This window comes from Glycine soja, chromosome 17, assembly GCF_004193775.1.
Source record: "Glycine soja cultivar W05 chromosome 17, ASM419377v2, whole genome shotgun sequence".
Taxonomy (NCBI): domain Eukaryota; kingdom Viridiplantae; phylum Streptophyta; class Magnoliopsida; order Fabales; family Fabaceae; genus Glycine; species Glycine soja.
Window position 1 is genome coordinate 10,472,459 of NC_041018.1, and position 23,894 is coordinate 10,496,352.

The 23,894-nt window shown below is 34.1% G+C and overlaps 3 protein-coding genes, 1 long non-coding RNA gene and 1 pseudogene across 4 annotated transcripts; 3 read left to right on the forward strand and 2 right to left on the reverse strand.

Moving 5' to 3' along the window:
• The first annotated feature begins 3,092 nt into the window (after positions 1-3,092).
• Positions 3,093-5,221, forward strand: LOC114392688. Its single transcript, XR_003662368.1, has 2 exons — positions 3,093-3,898; positions 4,639-5,221. It is a non-coding gene; the product is annotated as an uncharacterized LOC114392688 (long non-coding RNA).
• Positions 5,222-5,626: 405 nt separating this feature from the next.
• LOC114393563 (glucuronoxylan 4-O-methyltransferase 2-like) lies at positions 5,627-6,505 on the reverse strand. Its single transcript, XM_028354915.1, has one exon. It carries the CDS (start codon positions 6,503-6,505, stop codon positions 5,627-5,629), a length of 879 nt encoding a protein of 292 aa, XP_028210716.1.
• A 3,575-nt stretch (positions 6,506-10,080) lies between these two features.
• On the forward strand, positions 10,081-12,192 carry LOC114393021 (annotated as a pseudogene).
• Positions 12,193-12,767: 575 nt separating this feature from the next.
• On the reverse strand, positions 12,768-18,070 carry LOC114393846 (E3 ubiquitin-protein ligase At1g12760-like). Its single transcript, XM_028355307.1, has 5 exons — positions 17,324-18,070; positions 16,260-16,379; positions 15,971-16,103; positions 14,135-14,299; positions 12,768-13,742 (listed from the first exon to the last, which is right to left on the reverse strand). Exons 1-5 carry the CDS (start codon positions 17,869-17,871, stop codon positions 13,569-13,571), a joined length of 1,140 nt encoding a protein of 379 aa, XP_028211108.1. The 5' UTR covers positions 17,872-18,070; the 3' UTR covers positions 12,768-13,568.
• Positions 18,071-20,789: 2,719 nt separating this feature from the next.
• On the forward strand, positions 20,790-23,894 carry LOC114392884 (replication factor C subunit 2-like). The gene is made up of 7 exons (XM_028354139.1): positions 20,790-21,022; positions 21,108-21,217; positions 21,303-21,404; positions 21,693-21,888; positions 23,177-23,305; positions 23,382-23,576; positions 23,641-23,894. Exons 1-7 carry the CDS (start codon positions 20,867-20,869, stop codon positions 23,749-23,751), a joined length of 999 nt encoding a protein of 332 aa, XP_028209940.1. The 5' UTR covers positions 20,790-20,866; the 3' UTR covers positions 23,752-23,894.

Below are 23,894 nucleotides of genomic sequence, written 5' to 3' on the forward strand. Positions count from 1 at the left end.
TAGTAAATTTTCTATAGAGTAGTGACATTCATATCCACCCCATTTTGGGGTGGATTGAGGTGGAAACATGAGGGGGATCATAGTAAAAGAAAAGAACAAAAATTTGAGATAGAAAATGATAGATGCAATAAATGATGTGATTAAAAAGATAGAGAAAAAAATAGATGGAAGAGCAAGTAAATAGATGATTCATGATTATAATTATTCATTTCTATGATAACACCATGAAGACAAGCAGTATATATATTATTTTGCCACGTATGACATTCAAGTTCAATACAGTTAACAAGAAATAATTTGCTTTAATTAGAATTAGAACTACTTTAACTACTAGAAAGTTGAAAAAATCTAGCTACCTAGGTATTTGTTAGGTTATAGCAAATAAAATCTGCTACAATCCAAGCTGGTTAATTAAGTACTTTGGATAGGAGAGGAAAACCATAATAATAAAAAATAATAATGAATGTTCATCTTGTCATGTGAAGATTCAGGTTCAGCGAAGATGATGATAAAAAGGTTCTCTCTGACATAAAGGAGGAAAAATATTTCCAAAAATGAGGGAACCGTTTTCCATCTCTATCTAGGCAGGGAAGAAGAAAAGGAAAAAAATGGAATGGAATGAGCAAGATTGTTCAATCAAATCAGTTAACCAATCAGGTAAATGGCTAGTTTTGGAAAGTATAGGAAAGTTCGGATCCTGTTAAACTAAAACTCTTGTAGAGTCACACCATGCGAGATTATTATGTGGAGCACACCTTAATTCCATTATTGGACTTTGCAAGTATTTGCTCTCTGGGGATGCTTAATTACGAAATCCAGGAGGAAAGAGATAAATTGAAGTTCTTGTTACGGCCACGTACATATTGTCGTGTAGGGATATCGATGTTTACAAGTATAATAGTATATGTTCATTTATATATATATATATATATATAATGCTTCTTAATTTATTCCTTTCATAATGCCACTATCCATCATAGAGAGGGCGGGAATAGGGGCTTGGGACAGAAGAAGATGAGGAACAACTAAAAATATCAGCTACATTTTGCACTATTAATCTATCATACTGCCACTTACCTTAAATTTAATTGATTTTTTTCCCCATGAATTATAAGGTATAGAGTGCATACGATGTATATGATCTGAGTTCGGCAATGTAGGGTACATATGATATGAGATATTTTGAGTTGCAGTAAGAACAATATTAGAAGTAAGTTTTCCTTGGACTTAGTACAGTAAAGTAAGTTTTTGCAAGAATTTGCTTAATTAATCTAGCTAATTACTTACATCATTATTCAATTATAAATTATTATATATAATTAATTAATTGGATTTTAAAATAATTTTTTTAAAAAACATTACAATACTTTTTTTTACATAGATTGACGGCGTATGTTCAAGTCAATTAAATTCAAAATTTATATATTTAATTATCTTTGAATTAGTGATAAAAAATAAACTTAGTCGTACTTTTTTCTCCCAAAATTTCACAAGTCAACCCTTTATATTAGTGCATAACAATGTAAAGTTTTACACTATTTGTATTTACTAATACGTTTTTGTCGTCATCCACCCTAGAGTATTTCCATAAGAAAATTGATTTTCTAATTTTTCACAGTCATAATCTTTTATTCTGAACTACACAGAGTCAAAGATAAACCACGTTTTTTTTTTCTACATCTTATTCCTATATATCTTTTGCACATCTTGTGCTAAGTTGTGCACAAGTCATAAATAAGTTCGTTTTTGCTCAACAAAAACAAAATATTAGCCACGTAGGTCATATAGAATAATTTGCGGCCTTATAAGAAGTCTTTTGAGAGAGGTCCACGCCTCAAGCATTTTTCCTTTTCAACACCTGCACTGAAAGATTATTAAGTGTTGTTCCCCAACTGAGATTCATCAAAAAGTATCATTAATCGTGCTTAATTAATTGATTGAATCCTAACCCACCCAACATTTTAGGAAGACAAAGAATCTCCTATTTTACCATGTGATTTCTACAACGATCCTCTGTACTCTCCCAAATGAAATTTCTTTATCACTCCTCGATATCTTTACATATTCCTATAGGGATTTTGGAATGTTTCATTAGGTTGGTCTTGGTCCCCAAAGCAGACTTAACAAGAGTTATTTCATGCATCCTTTTCAAAATATGATTGTAATTGAATTTCTTTTTTCTCCAATCGTCTCTTGAATGGAAGAAAAGAGAGAAAGTTTAAAACAAAAGTTGAAGGAAAGAGAGAAAAATATAGATCTTGCTAAGTTTCCATGATATTGAAGTGTCTCTTTGATTGAAGCTCCCCAAGCCTCTCTAACTCTCTATGTTCAAGCAAAACAAATTCTAATATGTGATGTCAAGTAATTCCACTTTCTAGATATGAAAAACACATTTGAAATTAGATTGGAATGCCAAGTAACTTCAGATTAATTTAAGGGTTTGAGTAACATGAGAAAAACATCATTTATACCATTTTTTTTAAATATAGACACTCTAACCATTTCGATTAACTACATTTCAATGTTCAAACAAAAATACTTATATGACTTTAAAAAAACAAAAATAAAAATACTTGCATTATCTAAAAAAACTCCAAGTTTAGCGAGGTAAAATCATATAAAGGGGACAAATTTTAGCACATGGTATTACTCTAGTTGGTGGTGAACTTGTTTTGGAAAAAACGTATTAATAGCATTATTTTGTTGTAGAAAGGTTATAATTTTGAAGGTGTGTAATTTTTTTTATCAGTTAATATTAATTATTAATTTTTATCAAAATATTAGTAAAAAAATTCAAACTCACAGTCTATTTTTCCTTCTAATTTTTACCCTTAAACCATCATTCTCACCAAGTCAATAACCTTGAAATTTGAAACTCCTTGAAGGTGTTTAGATTATTGATAAGTTTTTTTGGGAGGATTTAATTTCATAATATTTTGGATTTGATAAATTGTTATATAAATCATAATTGGTTTATGCTTTGTTATATATATATTTTCAAATACTCAGTCAAACAGGCATATACTGTGCAAGTTTATTATGTTATCTTTGAGGAGCAAATGTGCAATTATTTGTAGAAGACAATGAAACAAGCTCAGATGATCACGGAACAAAGCAGGATATTCAAGTGGCTGAAAAATTATTTTCCAAATTTCACGGGGGATGCCACCCAGCTTACTGTGTATGATGAGGCTCAAGCACGATCGCAAGATACACAATTACGTTATACTGCTTACTGTTTAGGATGGAGGGTGAAAAATATTTTCTCTTTTGCAAAGTCTCACCCTTAATCACATTATTCTTGACAGTGGGCCGAAAACAGCTCATTATCTATCTTTATATATTCATTCTAGTTTCATTTAGATTGACTTAATTAATTTGTTATACTATTCTCTTTTGCGTCTCTTTTTCAAGTAAAATTCGGCAACTCACTCTCTCTCAAACCATGGCAAAATCGCGTCTTTTATTGGTATCGTTGCCTATATATATAGCCTTATACGAAATTATAATGATAACTGGATGGGTGTCAGTATCACTGTATGGGGGAGTTATAAAATTGGTTGGGTAGTAAAAGGAGAAGGGAGGGAGTAAAAGGTCTCATGTTCAATTTTTCTTATTAACAAAAAATTAATAATTAACAACAAATATTTATCGATAAAAAAAAAAAATCACTGTATCGGTGTCCAACTCTTTGGAAGCATGCTTTGATGTAATAACAAGAATTTTCTGATATGTATGCAATGCATATTCTGTCTATTGTAATTTGTAAATACCATTTATTTTAAAACTGGGACTTATCTTCCGTGTGCTTTCAGTTGCCATGAGAAGCCATTCTCTCCGTTGTATTGTACTAAAGGCGAAATAGTAATGGTTGCCACTTACTCCACTAACAAAAGGGGTAAGTTCCTAGCCTTTTTTTGTTTGTGTTTGTGATAGTGGGTATAACACTAACTGTTAATCATCAAAATTTGAATATAAATTTCTGCAGTCATTGGTGGGCAACTCCATATGGTCCTTTTCCTGGGGTCTTTTTGTTGAATTTTGATATTTTGCTACCTGTATGATTGGTTTGGTTGCTAGATCAATGGATCTGAAGTTTTGCCTAATTTTTAGTTATATAATTACATGCCTTGTCTTGATGATCAAGGATTATATGCTTGTACTTTTATATCTCTGTTTTTACTTCTTTTGATGTTTTCTGATTATTTTCTCTTTTCTTGTATTGTGTCTATCAAATGTATTATTTCAACATCATATGATCTAGTGTTGCATTTTGTACGAATTTACCAGGTCAGTGATGATGGTAATTGGTAAGTCTACTCCATCGTTGTTTGGCTGGTGTAGTAGCTATTAGTGTAGATCAGATTGTAATGAGAGGAGTTTGCTAGAGTAGGATGTCTATGTAATAAATATAGAGCATAGAGGCTATGGCCTCCTCCATTTCTAACCACGAGTTTTATCCATTGAGAATCACATTACTACTTATAGAATAGGAGAGAGTGCTTAATTCCTCAAGTAAATCTAGATCAACTATAGATGATGAAGTTACTTATACATGATTTATGATGTATGTAGTGTTTAAGTGTTTTATAATCATATATGCCCTTTCAACTAAACCTTACATGGTCATATTTGAAGGTCAAAAGGAGCTCACAAGTATAGGAGACATCTATCAATGGGTTAAACAACAGATCTAATGGCACCACACCCAAAACATTACACAAGGAGTCTGTGAATCTTTTTACTTGTGGTCCTCTCAGCCCATTTTGGAGTTTGGACCAATATGGAACTTCATTACTCGCACTCTACTATCCAACATTACTATCCATATATTCCTATGATATAAAGCTTTGAAGGTGCTAAGTGAATACGTAATTATGTATTCAATGGCAAGTGGTAACATGGCATTTGTGCTTATACGTAAAATACTTTTCTGAATCACTCATGGATTGGTAGCTCAAAAAATTGGTGAACATGATGCATCTTCTATCTTGTGGTCCTTGTGTTGCATATTAGTATGCAGAATCCCAACTGAACCTCTTATATTCTTACTGAAAATGTTAGTGGAAAATGCCATAATGACATTGTGGCTGCTGCAACTTTTATTATGGTTGATTAGCACAAATTTTGTGCAATAACTGAGTGTCTGGAGTTTATGTCAACGAGTGTGATTTCCATCGGGGAATTCTATTGACAATCTTAGATAGGCATTGCTTTGCAACACGTTTCTATTTTTCTCTGGGCAACATGATCCATAGTAGTATACAAAATACTGAAGTATTCCTACAAGTTACTTAAAAAATCCAATTTCAGTATTTTGTTGATAAATTATGCATGTGTTCTTTCATAATGATTCTGATTTTGTAAAAGCAATAGATATGCCAAGTTGCCAACACTTATCAGTCACCTCGGAGGATGTGAGCTCTCTCCCCTCTGAAAAGAATTTTGCCTCACACTGAGTATCATGTGAGCCACTGTAATTGTGTAGACTAGCTTCTTCTAGATAGTCAGGGTATTGAAACTGAAACATAGTTTATCCAGTGGCACGTTTAGGGTGAAAAATGCTAATTGATTAGTGATTTCTGTTTCTGTATGTATATCATCTTTATAACAAAAAAATTCAATACTACTTCCCTATAGTACTACCTTCCTCAGCAGGGCAGAATCTTGTGGAATTTGTGTGACCTCTAACTCTGAAATGCCATAACTTCCCTTTAGAATACAACAAATTCTCATCACACAAGAACTCCCATGAAAACCACTTTTCTATCATACGATCTACATCATGTACTACTACATCTGAAGCATTCCCAGCTCTAGCTAGTACACTAGCAGTGTAAATAGACCCCATCCTACCCGGTGACTCTGGTGAATCCCCACTAGGTCCATCTACCACCATGACATCCCAGTTCTTCTCATACACTTGTGATGGCAAGTTTTTCAATGCAAGCTTGCATTTTGATTTTTGAAGGAATCTAGGATTTGGTACACATGCAGCCGGGTTCTGCCTTGCATGCTTGAGAAGTTTGTAGCCTGCTTTTGCTGGCATGTTGTACTCAAGTTTGTGTATTTGAGTGTTGTTGGAGATTTTTCTTTCCTTGCTTATTTTATTGGAGTTGTCATCGAGAAAGATGGTGCTACCAGCTGCATTCATGGAAGAGAGGATAAGGTACTGAGGTTGAAAGCCAAATATGAGAAGATTGCATGGGGATTTAAGAGCAATGAGATCAGAAAGAACTTTGAATTCTTTCTCAGTCAGGGTGGTGGTGATGTTGTGAGGTTTCATAGGCTTATCTGAGGATTCAGGTGTATGTGATGCAGTTTTGTTGCAGGTGGACAAAGGTTGAGAACAATTTTGTTGAGGAGCTGAGGACAAAACAGATATCCCAGTGGAAAAAAGTGAAGTCTTGGCATTGAGGCTCAGAAGTCTGAGGATTGATATGATTGAAAGGATCAAAACAAGGATAGGGATGAGTTTCTTTTTGGTTAGATTCATCCCTTTCATTCCTTGCCAATATTTTTTAGCACAAGGTTGATTTTCTTGCACCCGAGATGCGAGTGAAGGAGAAAATTGAACTAGAGGTGATAGGAGAGGACGAAAATGAAGCACATCTGGGGGCATCCTAATTTATTTTTTTTAATGCTACTTTGCTCTCTCCTTTGAGCAAACGTGCTGTTACATTACATCCTTCTCACAGTGGTGTGAGATTTTTGGTGATAATAACTGATCTTATGTGGTCCTTTGCATCTTGTTGAGTAGGGAGGAAGGGATGCCTTTGCTTCTGTTGTAAGTGTCACCTTTCTTTTCATCCAGCTGCTGCCAGCTACCTAATTGTTGCGGTTGAAGGTTAAACTCAAGAAATTAGCTATATGTGTCTCATTTAGGAAAAATGTTTTCAAATGAATCATTTCTCTGGGTGCTGACATGCGTCCTTAAGTTTGGTTTATAGTCAAATTTTCTATTTGGATGCTTGTTTGGTGATCTTGAGTAAGCTTTAAGATGGCCAACGGGTTGTTGGTGGGTCTCTTTTAAATTTCAGCTCATATGACTCCAGAGTCTTTGTCCTTTCATATGTTATGATTTGAGATTTGTGATGTTGAGCAATGATTGATTATTATTATACATTTCCCCTTTTTGATGTTAGATTTTTCACTTGCAAACTGAATGCTCAACCAGCGAGGTTCTCCATGGGAAAACGGGTTCATATCAAATGAAAGATATCTTGTTTCAACTGGTTCAACTAGTCAATGAAGTGACAAACTTGTTTCAACCAAACTCTCTTCAGACAAATACTTAATACGATCGTAGTAGGTTACGAGAAATGATAAGAATATGTTTTTCTGGCAGACTCTCTTGAACAAATGTTTTTTTTATTGTAAAATTTATTAAAAATGATATAATTTTGTGAATTTCACATTATATTTAATATTTTTTAAAATAATTTTAACTAATAACGATTGTATCATAAAACAACTTGTTGGGTTTAGAAATAAATACTTAATACAATGATATAATGCAACATGTAGTTGAAGTGTGTGTTGTTATCAATCCATGATGTGAGAAATCATGTTAATCTTCAAATTTAAGGTGATACACATAGAATATAGGTAGAAAGAGAAGAAGAATTTACTTGCTCTAAAATTATCTTTTTTAAAGTTATTCTTTGTCTTGATTTTTTTTTTTTTAAGATCTAATAATTATAATATGCAGTTAATTTTAACTATTAGATCTATAAAAAAATATGAGAACGAAATAGTTACTCCTCAAATAAGATGTCAAGAAAAATCTTTTTATACTCCTTTTCGTAAGCTTCGTGGAAAATCCCAGACCGAAAACTATAGCATTGTAGACTGATATAAGATGGCCCGAAGATTTTGTAAAATGTATATCCTCCAACAAGAATTATGACATTTTGTAAATTATATTTGGGTGCAACACCAACGTTTGAGCCTACTAACCGACAGCAAACTATTTAAATTTCTTATTAATAGTTCATCATTAAAATTCGACCTATTTTTTTTAAATTACTTACAGTTAATGAACAGATAAATGATTATTTAAAATTCATTATTCTCCTCTAAGTCCTATATATCCTAAAAAAGATATTGGTAAGTTTGTTTTGAAAAAGAAGAAAAAAAAAACTAAAAAGTCCAGTCTGGAATCTCAACATTTCCCATTCATTGAATTATGCAATTGCACATAGTCATTCACTAATTTGTTTTATGTTTACGTCGGTTTGTTTAGTTTTATTAAATATAGAAGTTGGCATCATTGTTAGTTTTATAAATAAGAAAAGAAGAGAAACAATACTATAAAAACAAGTAGAATGATTTTATTCTGAATCGAATTATTTTAAGTAACAATATAATAAATAATAAATTAAAAATAAAATAGAAACTAATGATATAACAAGATTTCAGTAAAACAAAAAATTAAAACTGACTTATTCTTATAGGAATTAATTATTAACTAGGCTAATCATAACTGAAATAAAAAAACAAATTAAATATGTAGTTATAAAAGTAATTTAAACAAATTTAAATAATGACGGCCAAATCCTCTGTCTGACTTAATATGTTAGAAAGATTGTGATTGGTCTATTATGAAGTGAGAAACAGCGGGAATATTTTAATAATGTTTGCTTCCAATATAATTGATTATGATGCACCTCTATTATAGAAGCGTTGGTTACACCTCACCCAAATGCCCACCACCGGCCCTTCTTCTTTCCGGGTCTGGATTTTTTGCGTCGTGGTCGACGGGGAAGAAAGAAATGAATGAATGTTCTTTTGGGAACATGTATAAGAATACACCTAGCGATACCAAAGCCGAAGGTTAGTCTCACATGTGGACCTATCGAACCCAAATAACATCTCAGATTCACATCTTGATACATCATAACACTGTTGACTTTCCTTTGGTGAAGAGTCTAAAATCATTTATATTAGACTGCACTCATTGTAGTTTTATATAATACCAACTTTATTCCTATTTATAATAAATAAGTCTCTTGTTTCTTATACAAAAAGAGCAGTGGTAATATGTGTTTAATTTTCTATTCACAATCTATCCAATGGAGGTTGAATTAACACTAACAATATGTTACTTCTCATAATGATATTTTGAAATACGTGTGTTTTAATTATAATGTGTGGTCAAACATCATATAACATGTTTGGATACAAGTTCTTTTTTAGATGACTCGTGTTCAGATACATTGTTTTAGAAAAAATGACAAATTGTAATTTTATTTAAACATATATTTGCTAGGCTTAAAAGCATTTGCGCCTAAAGGCTTTGGATGTTTGGTGGATTGTCTAGCCAAAATCAACTTCAGTCGATGGAGAATAGTAGACTGACAATAATGGTTGTTGGGTCTCTAATATTAGGCCTTGGACCTTGGGCTCGGTCATATTTCATAAATAAGAGTGACTGTCTTTTGTCACTTTAAGTTGACATGCACTTTAGGGTTTTGTAACACCTCTAGAGTCTCGGCTTTGAGGTCTTCATGACCCGGACGTAAACAAATATAAACAGAAATTTACCAGTAAAAATTTTGACTAGGAATCATAAAAGTGTGTGCTAGAAATTATTTCACTTTTAACATTTAAGACTAATTTACTATATGAGAATAGATTATTACCAAAATGTGGTTTTATCGCCCAAAACAACACTTTTTCATATGATTTTTTGTGTATTGCTTACAAGTTAATGAATGGTTCTTTCATTCAAGCAAGCATGCAGCCAGAGTGGCACATTTAAGACTAATTTTTTAGACAACTCTTTACTGTTGAATTTAATTTATGGAATCTGAATTAGTTTTCTGTTGATGTTGATCTCATCATACACGGAGTTTTAGACCACATTTCTTTCCCAGTGAGTTCCGTTCAGGTTTTTTTGCCGGGTTTTCATCTAATGTATAGCAGTCACTGAAAGTGAAAATTACTAAACAGTCTCTTTCAAGTAGTTAACCAACCAACTTTCCCAGTAATTGTGGAAAATTAAAACAGTAACTTTGATATAATACTTAGCAAAAAGATTCAGTCACACAGTTTCCTTGGAATCAATCATGAGATGAGGCCATGGCTTTGTTGACATTGCCCCATTCTTCTCAAATGGTCATTTTCCATCCAAAATATAAAATTTCAAGAGTGACGTTAGTGTACTAAAACCAATAAACAAAAATGGTGATGCCGTTGCCATTGAAAAGCCTCACCTAAAAACTCTCACTCATAGCGTTTACCTCAGTTGATGGAGTTAGGAAACAAAGCAAGGACTAGTCTGAAAATCAATAATAGGTACAAAAGTACAATTCAAGAGAATACTTAGCAAACCATGCTTGTAGCAATAGAAGATGCCACCAGTTCATCATCTCCTACTATCCTAGTGGGTTCCTATTGTCCTTGTTGGCTTAATCATCTTCTTTTAATTTGTTTAATATTTGATCATTAGATTCACATCTTCAACAAGAAATGTCATCTTAGTAAGTTTGGCTGGACCAGGTCCTCCTTGCCCATATGCTTATTTTCTTCATCTTTTCCCCCACTCATTCTAATTAGTATGATTCATTACCTTAAGCAGGTTTTTAATTAGATTGGATTCTGACCGTTTATGGGTATTTGTTGGTCCAATTCTGCTAGGGGAAGAAGTTGAAGTGGTGAAGACTAAAGACAAATATTGGTGGTATGGGAACAAACAGCGAGGAGCATGGAGGATCTGGGGTAAAGTGATCAAAATTCAAGGCTAAGTATTCATTTTATGCTTCTTGTTACTTGTAGGTTTTATCTCAACTGACAAAGCTTGAATGATTCTATACACATATCAGGTGACATATCAGGAAATGGTGGAAGATGAAGCCAAGGACATTAGGAATGTTCCTTTAGGACCTATATACACAAACTAATAGCAGAGAATACCAACTTACCAAGTCAAACAGTATGGTTATAAAGGTAACTAGCAAACTCTCTTCAGTTTCCGTGTTTCTGGTACAGACATATGATGTTTTATGTTTCATTGAAACTTAACCAATGGACTTAATTGGTACCAAAACAGAAACCAAATGTGGTGATTCCTCCTCAGATCATAGCAGAAGCCATATCAATGATCCACGATATTGACATTAGAGGTCAGGTCCAATAACATAGAAAGAAATGGAATATGTTGAACAGTATGTCTTGGCAAAGTACCCTGAATATGCCGGCCTAATTGAAGGGGAAGGGACTGGTATAGACATGTCTAGCTTTATTATCAATGAGGAGCCTTCAGAACCCTATCAGATGATGGGAAGAAGTCACCAAGAGGGACCTTAAGAGAACCTTTATTTGGCAATAATCTCCCTGAAATGGATTGGACTCAGTTGGAGACATCAACACTACTTGATATTCTCAACAAAAAGTCCTCCTTTCCAGGAAGTTTCATCTCAATACCAGAAATCCAAGCCCAAAACAAGGTTTTGAAGCATTGTGGGTTGCCTGATGATGAATACCTGGTTCTCTTCACTCCAAGTTACAAGGATGCAATGATGTTGGTGGGGGAAAGCTACCCTTTTGTTAAGGGAAACTACTACATGACAAATCTTGGTGAAGAGAAAGACTATATCAGGGAATTTGACTCTTTTAAGGAGTCCAAGGTGATTCTTGCACCCAAGACTTGGCTGGATTTGAGGATAAGATGGTCTCAGCTAAGCCAAAATTTTAGGAGGAAGTATCAGGTCAGCCTGAAAGGCTTATTTGCTTATGAAGCAGATGAATGGGACAAAGCATTGGGTCTCAGAGGCTCAAAGGAACTACTGGCGTGTTCTGCTTGATGCTTCTGCATTGGTGCTGGGAAAGGGCAGGCTGTATCTTGGCCTTCACAGGCCTGACTTCTTAGTCTGTTGTCTTGATAACACTCACTCCAATCCTTCAAGAATCACTTGCCTCTTAGTGAGAACGAAATCTTTTGACACCTCCACTGCTTCTTCTCAGGTCAATGGATGAGTCAGAATGAGTACTTGTTTAATATTTTCAGACAAAATTTGAACTGCAATACCTAAACTTGTATCATGAACTCTCAGTTTAACCGTGAACTTTCCTGGCATACTTTGTAGAATGAATAAAACTTTTAACAAATTCAAGAGAAAAGCACTTATTACTGGTTTAGTTGTAATATCAATGTACGTATTCAAGATTCCCGATCATTTGGATGGTTCATGTTTACTAGTTGTTGATACTGTCGTCCATGTTTGATTTTTGTGGCCAAACCATTTTTCCATCACAGTCAATCTGTTTTAAAGAATTTTTATTTCTTACTCATTAACTTATAGTTATAGGGAATTACTCAAATAGTCAATTCATATGCTAGTGTGTTTTGGAAATTCGTTAAGGACAAAATCATGTTTGGAACCTGATCTATTACCGTTAAAAAATGGGGATGCAAATGCAACTACCTGAGTTCGGGAAGGGGATAAGATGGTTTGACGGGCGATAAAACCTATAGCTCTGACAACATCATTACACCAAAGTTTTTTTTATGGAAAACGCAGGAAAGTCTCGGGTCATCATACAATCTCAGACAGTAACACGCCGGAACTAAGAAAAGTTCCCTCTTTTATAACTTCAAACGGATACTAGATGGAGATGAAGAACAACAGATAATGCAACAGAATTTTCACATGTGAGAATGAAAAATCACGAGACTTTAGTAAAGAAAATATATCATTAAAATATATAAAAATAAATAACTTTTTCAAAACACTCAAGCTAACAAAAATAAACTGAACCAAACATGTAGTTATTGTGAGACTCGTAATAGACATGTAATATAATCACGCATCATTGTTCTTAGTAACATTAAAAACTGATGATAAGCCTAAATCCTTTGAATTATTTCCAGAAAGTTCGTGCAAGAGACATCTATGCCTTGAAGTTGAATGAACTACATTTGGAAGATATATAAAACTACAATCATGCCACCAATACCAGATGAACGCAAAATCATAATGCGAACTTCTGAACTGTCATGTGATTCAGCAAAAACAGGAGCTGCCAACTTTTAATGACCATAAACATCCAGTTCTTCCTCGGACTCAGCTGGTAGCCACTGAGTCACTGACTATTTTGGTCTCATTCTTCAGCTCTAGAATCAGCAACCAATCCAGCTAGCGGTAAATCCATAAATAACCAACATTGGTGACAGCCTCAATTTGAATTCAGAAACTCGCTAACGGTGACAAACAAGGAGGCAGGTTCAATTGACCATACTCAAACTGTACAACGAGACATACTGGGGATTTATAAAAGACAGTATACCCTCAAAGAACAATAATGATGACAAAGATAAAAAAAATGTCAACCAACTTGCCTCCAGATAATTATTTACGGTATACAATGAGCAGATGTACATAACCATTAAGAAGCCATCATAACGAAGAATAATCAAAACAACTATCGCTACGACGTAAACGAGTATGCAGCAGCAGCAACTACAATAAACGCCTGTATTGAATTATATTAACAAGTTGTGCCTATTATACTGTGAACCACAAGAGATGAAATTTCCCCAACATGGCTGCCAGGAGCTTTTCTGACTACACTTCGTCTTGACCATGACTGGTACTTTTCAAGATGTTGTACTTGCAGAGGGGGCAAGTAGCATTGATATGCAGCCATTTGTCCACACAGGCACAGTGAAAATGGTGGCTACAAGGAAGTTTTCTAAGTTCAACCCCATCATCATAAGCAGAAAGGCAGATGCAACATTCCTATAGTTTGAACCCACAAAATTTTCAGATTAGCAGAACAACAGAGGAAGCAATCAATTTTCTCAAACAATCAAGTTGTCATATCAAAATTATCTATCATTTTCTTCCACCATTTTATCAAATTCCTTCCGGTGTAAAATTTGATTGAGAAGAAAGGCCAAAAAACAAAAGGAGATGGAAGGCCAATCACACCAAAATATATTCATAATGCATTATCCAGTGTGGGAATGCATTCAAAACACGGCTCTATGCTATGGCTTATAACAAGGCCAATGTTTGGAGAATACATGGATTTCCCTTTGTAATAATATCTAGCGACAGACAGAGCAAAAAGAACACCAGGACAAGGGAGAAAAAGGCCAAGCCAACACATAGCAAAATGTACAACATACCGCATCCTCGTCAGAAAGAACATGTTCAATGGGAGAATCAGCATCGCATTCAATCATTATTCCTCCAGCAGCTCCTTGTGTATTCCCAGCATGTTTCTCATTAGTTTCAGTTCTTTGGAACTTGAATTTTGACAACTGCTCAATGTCTTCTTTTGATGCCCCTTCCTGCTTTTTAGATCCCCAACAAATGAGATAAAGGCATTCAGGCACGGAACAGTGCAATTAATAGACTACAATGATTATCTCATAAGTAAATAATCTTAAGCTACAAGACAATGTCATCGTGTTCACAGAAACACTCAATAATCAATAATACATTCACAATGCACCAAGTTGTAGGAAAGCAAATCATATGAAAATTTTTACTCCTCACAAATCCTAGAAGGTCAACAATGTCAACCTGAATGAAGCATACAATTCTCAGGATAAAACAAGTTATGTCAAAACAAAACAGTATAGGACATGCTATTTCATCATAAACATATCATGTTATAATTCACCTCATCTGCAACCCTAAAAAATCTAAGGGACACATTCATTAACAGTCTTCATTCTCCAAGGTGCTCCCAATAAAGCAACCTAAAGAACGTTACCTTTTTACTCATCATAGTTGGTCAAGCCACATTTCATATCATACACATGCATATGTCTCAAAAATTAATTACACCTCATCAAAAGTCATTTTAGCTTTTGCTTAACAAGTTTCAGAGTTCATCATAATTTTTCTCAAACTTTATGTATTAAACATTAATTCGCAACCAAGAAACAACACCATTTTCATAAGCGATGTAGCAGGACTAGTCAAATTCCTTCAATAGTTAACCAGTGTACTTTATGATAGCAAAACATTTCCTTTTATCATATATATGTAGAAGGCAAAGGTTAGTAAAAGAAACATAAATTAGTATCTAGAAGGTCAAGCAAGAGACACAACTAAGACAATCAGTGCTTCTGGTTTGCTACAGGTGCTAGCTCCCCCAGAAAGTCAAAAGAGCATTATCAAGCTCAAGATACTATGGTTTAGCTTAGCTTTGATTATTCACCTTACAAAGTATAACAAATGTAATACTTCCTTTGTAACAATTCATATAGATGGCTTAATACAAGAAACAATATATACAATCTTCAACCTTCACAATCATTCCTTTCATAATTTCTGCTAAGAATCTATTTTCTAAAAGATCCTATTAAAGTCACACCACAACAAGCAATAAAAATGTAAAATTAAGATCCTAGAAACTAGCATATGAATCTCTTTATACCAAATAGCAATTCTAATTTCATCCTTCCATTTCATTTAGCCTCAGTAAATTCAAAAACTCATAATATTTGGAGCCATAAACTTTGACAATTTCCTTTAAGACTAAGCAAATGCTGCTAAGGCTATGTTCGACAATACATTTCAAGTAAACTTCTAGCTCTTTTCACTAGCTGAAAAACTCATTTGGTTGTTGGGTAAATTAACTTTTTTTAGTAGTTTCTCAATAGCTTCTCAAATAGTATTTTTTAAAACGCTAGCTTTTAATTTTTTATATTTTCTTCCCTTTTTATCCTTAATATATTTATCAAATTTTTTGCTTACCTTTTTTAAACAAATCATGGTTTTATTGTTTTTCAGTCATTTTATACTTTTCAGCTACTTCAACAGCTAGTTTTACTGAATTCTTATAATTTAATGAGCTAATTTTTCAACTTTCAGCTACGAGTTTTTCAGCTAGTTTTGCCGAACATAGTGTAAGTAGAGTCAACTTTAAGGAAATAAACACTTGAGCCACTAGATTCATACATCCATACCAACTCAAACAAGAACTAGTTAGTAATGACACCATGATGTACCTGGTCTGCAACTGCATACAGGAGTGCAATGATACATGGAAGACAACAGCAAACAGCAATACCAATGATGCATGCTAGTGCAATACAGAAAACGACAAAGAAAACATCAAAACCCAGGAAGGCTATACATAACCTGCAAGGCAAGTAGAATTTGTTAAAGGTAATCAACATAATTGTAGGTTTCCCAAAAAGAAAATAAATTACAAATAAATATAGTAAAAGATATATGAACAAGTTGCACATGCACACGTGTGTCAGATTGAGAGCAAGAGAAAGAGAGAGAACAAACCAGTAAAGCAGAGGAGAATCTTGGACCAAAGCTTCACTATCAGCTGATACCCAATAGAATCCAACAACCCACCAAATAAACGAAAACATTGTGTTGGCTGATTCCAAATGCTTTGCCATACTGCTTAGCAAGAAAACAATATAAAAACTCATAACATAAAACAAAAAATGATGAATGAATCAATAATTGATGTTACTAATTCCCAAGCTAATATATATTGGACATATTGTATTATTGTTTCAACCCTTAGCTTTTGATTATATTGAAGAGCTAAAACAAACGCATGGACAAAAAAGACTGTAACAAACGACACCATATATAACCATTTTAGAAATTAAATCAGGGCAATAGCAATAGAGCATTTTCCCCAGATCATCCAGTATTTACATTACTAAACTTAGTCATCATATTGTGGTTCAAAAATCAGGTGTTATTAAATCTATCAGTACATAAACCTACAAATTCACACCCTTGCTTGGAGAGATTGAATAAAACTAACTCTAGTATCTGATAATTCGGCCAATTATCAGATGAGAGATCATATATCATCTCTTCCTACAATCAAAGTTAAGTTACAACATCACTCTCAGTCACTCAAAGCAATTCGAAAGAGATTTGAGAGATCAGAAGAACCAAGAGGATTTAAAAAAATTGAAAATCAAAGCCTTTGAGTCTTCGACATGTTTTGAACAGACAATTTTTTTTTTTTAACTAAACAACTGAAAAACCTAAATTTCCCATGTGGGTTCTCTGAAACATGAAATGAAGGTTTGCTAGAGTTTTCAATTAACACAGCTACTTCTTTCTCCCTTAGTAGCAATCAAAGCACTACCCAACAATTTCACATGCACATTCCAAAAATACAGTTAAAAAAGCCGCGTTAATCACTATAGTAGTTCAACGGACTTCTAACTTCTATGTTTTAATTACATCAGCATGCAGGTTTCTTAAATTCACTCAAACCACATAAAGCAAACTGAATCGTTATAGTCCAGCGCCATCGTAAAAAAATCAATTAAAATTCAAAGTGAAAACGCAGCGTCGTTTATGCTTCAGAAATTAACCTTATCCCATCGTCGTCGAACGACACGTAGTGTCCAGAGCCGTCCATCGAAGGCGAACTCAAATCCCCGCTGCCGCCACCCGAGACGGCGGCCGCGTTGGAGTGTTCGCGGTGGCGCAGGCGGCGCCGGTACTCGACGCAGACGCACGCGACGTGGAGAACGGACTGCAGAGCGTAGCCTACAATCCACAGCCTGAGAGGCATGTTGGGATTCTCGTTGCGGCTGAGAACCAAGACGGTGGCGGCGGCGGCGACGAAGGCGCAGTTCCAGAGAATGTCCAAGACGACGACGGGCTTGGAATAGGCCCAATCGCTCTGCCTCTCCTCGAGTTGCTCCGCCGCCGCCTCCCGCACCACCATGGACGGCTCACGCATGAGGCGGCGGCCGCTGGCCTGGCGCAGGAAGCGCGCGGCCTCGCGGAGGCTGGGGCGGCGGAGGAGGAGGCGGCCGGAGGTGGATTCGTCGGAGGAAGTGGCGAGGAACGGCGTGGGATCGGCGGCGGCATCCTCGGAGGAACGGTTCGGGGACCTTGTTGTCGTCGTGGCCATGTGTGAGGGCGCTTCAGGACATCCGAATCTGAATCTAGTTCTGTTCTGACACTGAGAAAAAAAAAACAGGGAATTGAAATCGACGATTCGACCAGGGTGAAAATGGAAAAATAAAATATGTTTTTTCAGAAATCGGAAATTAAGATGATGACATAGTAATGTTTGCTTTTTTTTTTTAGGTGTTTATTGTCGAGGTCTCGCCACGGTGTCGTTTTGTTTTGGTTGAACGCGCATTGTTTTTATCCCGCTAAAACCAAAGGGAAGACTGAAGAGTAGTACGTTGCGTTTTCATTTCATATTTTTTCGTTTTTACCGGGGAATTTCTTGAAACTTCCGAAGTCGCATATGTCGGCGTGGCATTTATTATTTATTTAAAATAAAGATGATATTCTCGAGTTTTCCTTTGTTTAAAGTTCGTTCACATTAGACATCACGTATCACACAGTCACATGTGTTTATGTTTGGCTACTTCCTTTAATGATGATAACATACCCTATAATTTATTTTATAACATCTTTATTGAAAATCATGTAAAAAGTGAGTCATCAGTAATTTTTCGATTGATTTTGAAATATTTTTTAGTTTTTTAGTTATTTGACTAACATATTTTTTTCATATGACTTTCATCTATGTCCATTTTTTATGGAAATATTAATTGGATTTAATATGTAAGTAAATTTAATCGGACAAGTTTTATATTTTAAATCAATCAAATAAAAATTTAATTTTTTTTCAAAATTAAAGAAAAATCAATATTAGTTCAGAGATCATTTTATAACTTTTTAATGAATAAAATATCAAATTATAACCTAAAATAAAGTCATAGGACCACATGTAATTTAATCTATATTCTTTTATCGATAATATTGGATTATAATGTAATTGGTAGTGGGTTTAGGAAGGAATTTGATAAGTCTATTTTATTTTTTCTTCAATCATTCGAAAAAGTTGCATTATTATCTATTTTATTTTCATAGTATTCTCTCACTTTCAAACGAATCATAAAAATATAAATGTCATTGTTCCAACCCAAGAGTCACTTTAAAAGACAAATTCCAAGGCCTAGTTCTGATTAAAATAATTATTGTGTTTACATGGTTTTGGCTTAGGTTTTATTAATTGGATAGATTACCCTAACTGGAATTGATAGAAATTGAGTATCATAGAATTCAACCAAGATGGAGGGATTAAAATTGAAGTCCTTATTTTTGTAGATAGCTCAGTAATTTCTCAATCTGACGTGCAAGTAAGAATGATAATGAGGTGAGGCACGTAAAACTAATACTTTTTCATTACCCACCCCCGTTGAATTAAAATCTACCCTATGTCCACCCCATACTTGTGCTAATATTTTTTAAGCAATTGCTTGTGAATTTTATTAATATCTATAAATATCAATGAACATTGATGAATATTTTTTAAAAAAAATTGTTTAAAAAAATACATTTTAAAAACACCCTAATCGTGATTCTCAAATATTTTGGTACAACTTTAAGAAAATAAATAAATTTTTAAAGACAAAAAAAGACATGAAAACTATGGTTAATCAATAATATGTTAAAAATAACTTAACAATAAGTAATATTTCCCTATTTACTTGTTGCAATATTTAAATCTTAAATTAACAGTTTAAATGCACACATATTTATGTACTATAAAATGGGAAACCTATAAAAAAAATTAGGGTAAATTATGTGCAATATTATATATCTAAAGATACTTAAGTAGTTTTATAATAACAATAATAGGTACTCGTGGGCACGAATATATTAATAGTCACCTTTACCCCATTAAAAATATGTAGTAAAAATATATGTTTAATTTATTTCGGGTACACATTTAACAATCTAACTTATATGTGTTATGAGCTTTAGTCGCGTGAATATCCACAAGTGTTGATATTTTTGTCATCCCTGCAAGCACACCAAATAACTCGCCTAAAAAGGACCCAATGACTCTTGTTTGAATAGTAGCTCATGTGTGGGATCATAGGTTGAGTTATGGCCAAGATACTTGGCCTACATCCAAGAAGATCCACAACCTTTCAAGTGTCAAGCCATAAGGATAGTGACTTTGGGGTGGGTTATAATAAAATGCTCAACCTAAAATAAAAAGGTCTACAACCTCTCTAGTCCAAAGCCTTAAACATAAGGACATTGGGTTGAGTTATGAGCTAGGTATTTAACATAGATTTTGAAGGGTTCATAGTCCTTTAAGTCATAAGCCATATGCATAGGGATAGAGTTATACCAGAAAGATCAATTATTGACTGGATTAAGGTGTTTGGTTAATAGATCATTAATCAAACTCATGAGTCAATAAATTATATAAATTAATTTAAGTAACAATGATTAATATTTAGTTTGATATGATTTTAAACCAAATTACATGAGTCAAATGCACTTTTGGTATAAAAAAAGTAATTAGATTGATCACAAATCTAATTTTCAGTTTAACCAATTAGATTGAATTGTACTAATAATATTGACATTGTTTTGTCTTTAAAGAGTTTTTTTTTTCTAAAACCTATAATTAGTAATAATCTCAAAACTCATCTAGTGTATTATTCAAACAAAAATTAATTCAATTATTATATTTATTGCTATGATTTATTTATTTATTTGTCCAATTACTTTATTTTCTAGAGAAAAAAAGTATTAACCATTTATATTTTAGTACATGTACAACCGGTATACTTTTTAGTTTTTGCATTGTTTTTTACTTTTTTTAATCAATGAAAAGATAATATAAGTATTTCACATGCTAATTAACTTTGCTTAATGATTCATTTTAAGAAGAAAAAAGTATTTATTTAAATTAATTATCAAATTAAATAAAGTTAGAAGAAAAAAAAAATGGTGACAACCCGGGCAAGGGTTTTTCCCTCCAAAAACTGGTACAAATTCCCTCCAAGTTTGGCACATAGGGTTTTTCACGTTTATTCTCCGCTTTCTTCTGAAACCTGAAAAACCCTTTGTTCATCGTCGCCGGAATCATGACGTTATCGTCATCATCAAGCAACGCCTACGACGTGCCATGGGTAGAGAAGTACCGTCCCAGCAAGGTCGCCGACATTGTCGGCAACGAGGACGCCGTCTCCAGGCTCCAAGTCATCGCTCGCGACGGCAACATGCCCAATCTCATTTTATCCGTACATCTCTCACTTCACCCCTTAAATTAACAACTTCCTCTTTCTCAATTTTTTATTTATTTGTTTCTAATTCTCCCATTTTTAGGGTCCTCCCGGAACCGGAAAAACCACTAGCATACTCGCCCTCGCGCACGAGCTCCTCGGAGGACCAAATTGCAAGGAAGCTGTTCTCGAACTAAACGCCTCGGATGATAGGTACGTTTTTATAATTTCTCTCGATCCAGTTTTCCATTCGCGACGAGTTTTTTTTGTTAATTTGTCCTCTCGCTTTTGGTTATAGAGGAATTGATGTTGTGAGGAACAAGATTAAGATGTTTGCTCAGAAGAAAGTGACGCTGACCCCGGGGAGGCACAAGATAGTGATACTGGATGAAGCTGATAGGTGAGTTTTCAGGGTAATTTAATTTAATCCAATTAATAGCGTTAGTTGCATGTTCTTTTACCAACATTACCTCAGTATGAGTAAAACTGAGCTTGGATCACTTAAGCAATGACTTAGGTTCAAGTATTGTGGATGAAAATAAGGTGGTTGGCGGAATATTCCACTAAAAATGGTCAACTAGGTTTCTCTGCAGAAATTAGTTATCGACAAGGCTGATGGATACTTTACATCTATAACATTGCATGAACTTATTTTCTCTGGCTTTTAATTTTGTTCTTTTTAATTCAGCATGACCACAGGGGCACAACAAGCATTGAGAAGGACTATGGAGATATATTCAAACACCACTCGATTTGCTCTTGCTTGCAATACCTCGGCCAAGATTATTGAGCCCATTCAGAGTAGATGCGCCATTGTGCGATTTTCACGATTGTCTGATCAAGAGATACTTGGTCGCCTCATGGTTGTGGTTCAAGCTGAGAAGGTACCTCAAATTTCTATTCTGCCTTCATCTGTCTTTTGGCAAGGTTTGTGGTATTCCTATTTGTTAGAGGAGCATAAGTCTAACATTTGTAGTGTTTGATTATATGTTTTTATTGGAAATGTCACAGTTGAATTTGCTTGACCTGTTTGTCATAAAACTTTAGACTAATATTACAATAACTACTTGTGTTTTCATTTTTCTTTGTAATTCATTCTTTAATATCAAAAGGGAAAGCTATTGATTTGGAACAAAAAACTTTTGTATTTTTTTTCCATATGCTTCCTAGGCTTCTTATCTATTCTCTTGACATGTGCCAATTCCATATTTGATGCTATATTGTCTTATTGTTTTATAAGCATCCTCCTTTTTAACTTTCACCCATACTGTTTGGTCTTTCTCCTCTATAGTTTTGCATTCCTTTCTCTCTGGGAAATTTTCATCCTGTGCTGTACAATGTTTATTGTTGCATAGTTGGGAAAAAAATTAAATAAAGAATTTGGAAGGTTTACTAATTAGGATTATTGTATTTTTTTGCTGCACCCTGTCAACTAAATAGAAGGGTATTCCAATAGTATTGGAACTTTTTTTTAATTAAAAAATAATTTTCTTCTAATTAGTAATGTACAGGACCTTAGAAATGCATTACTTGGACTTTGACCTGTTTCATGTTTTTGGATGATATGCGATATATAGATTTGAAAATTCTTGAAGTAGAATATGACATTTTAACATGTTGATTTTCCCGTGGCCACAGACTTGATTTTTTTTTTTAAAACCTTTGAGGGATTTCAGGTTATTTGATCTCTTTTGAGAGACTTTAGATGATGCAATCTGTTTGGTTTGTTTTTCACGCACGAGCTAGCTAGCCCAATAATAGTCTATTTATAGGCATTTGCATAAATATCCTTTTTAAGTAAATTCACGGGTTCAAGGTGTTTGGTTATTTGGTAGTATCTGGCCAGTGCCATTTATTTCTTTTGAGCTAAAATCATGATCTTCTAAAATAATTGTTACTTGCTTCCTTGGTTGTCTTTTGCAGATAATTTATAGGAGGAAAATGTTTTGCACGTATTCTTAGTTTCTCATTTTAGTTTTTTAAAAGGTGGCCTAATTAATATACGAGGCTCCCTCAATTTTGGGTTCTTTATCATAGAATTATTTTCAAAGATTATTGTCATTGGCAAGGTGAAATGGTCAGGAATAGCTGCTATTTGATAATGCTGATTGCCATTTATTTGGCTTCAATAATATTTAGGAAATGTATAACTGAATTTTGTTCTTGTTAAAGGTTCCCTATGTTCCTGAAGGACTTGAAGCCATCATCTTCACTGCTGACGGTGATATGAGACAGGCGTTGAATAACTTGCAAGCAACATACAGTGGGTTCCAATTTGTTAACCAAGCAAATGTTTTCAAGGTTAGAATCAACTATGATTTGTGATTTGTGTTTTTCACAGTTTACCATTTTTTTTTTAATCTATGATTGGTTTCAGGTTTGTGACCAGCCACATCCATTGCATGTGAAGAATATGGTGTGTAATGTGATTGAAGGGAATTTTGATGAAGCTTGTTCAGGCCTCAAGCAACTGTATGACTTGGGATATTCCCCCACAGATATCATCACGACACTTTTTCGTATAATAAAAAATTATGATATGGCTGAGTACCTGAAATTGGAATTCATGAAGGTAGTTAATTATCTGTTGGCTTACACACACACATAAAGTATCTGACTGAGTTTTCAAATTGCAGGAAACTGGGTTTGCTCATATGAGAATTTGTGATGGAGTTGGTTCTTATCTTCAGTTGTGTGGTCTATTAGCTAAGCTTTCTCTTGTTCGTGAGACAGCTAAAGCTGTATGAGCTGGTCCTGAGTGCAACTGAGATGCCATTATATTTAACTTTTCAAATGTCCTACTGATGTAGCTTTATTTATGGCCAGATTCTAACTGATACATAAATGCTTCGGCTTCTATAAATATGTTGTGTTTAGCTTGGATCGGTAA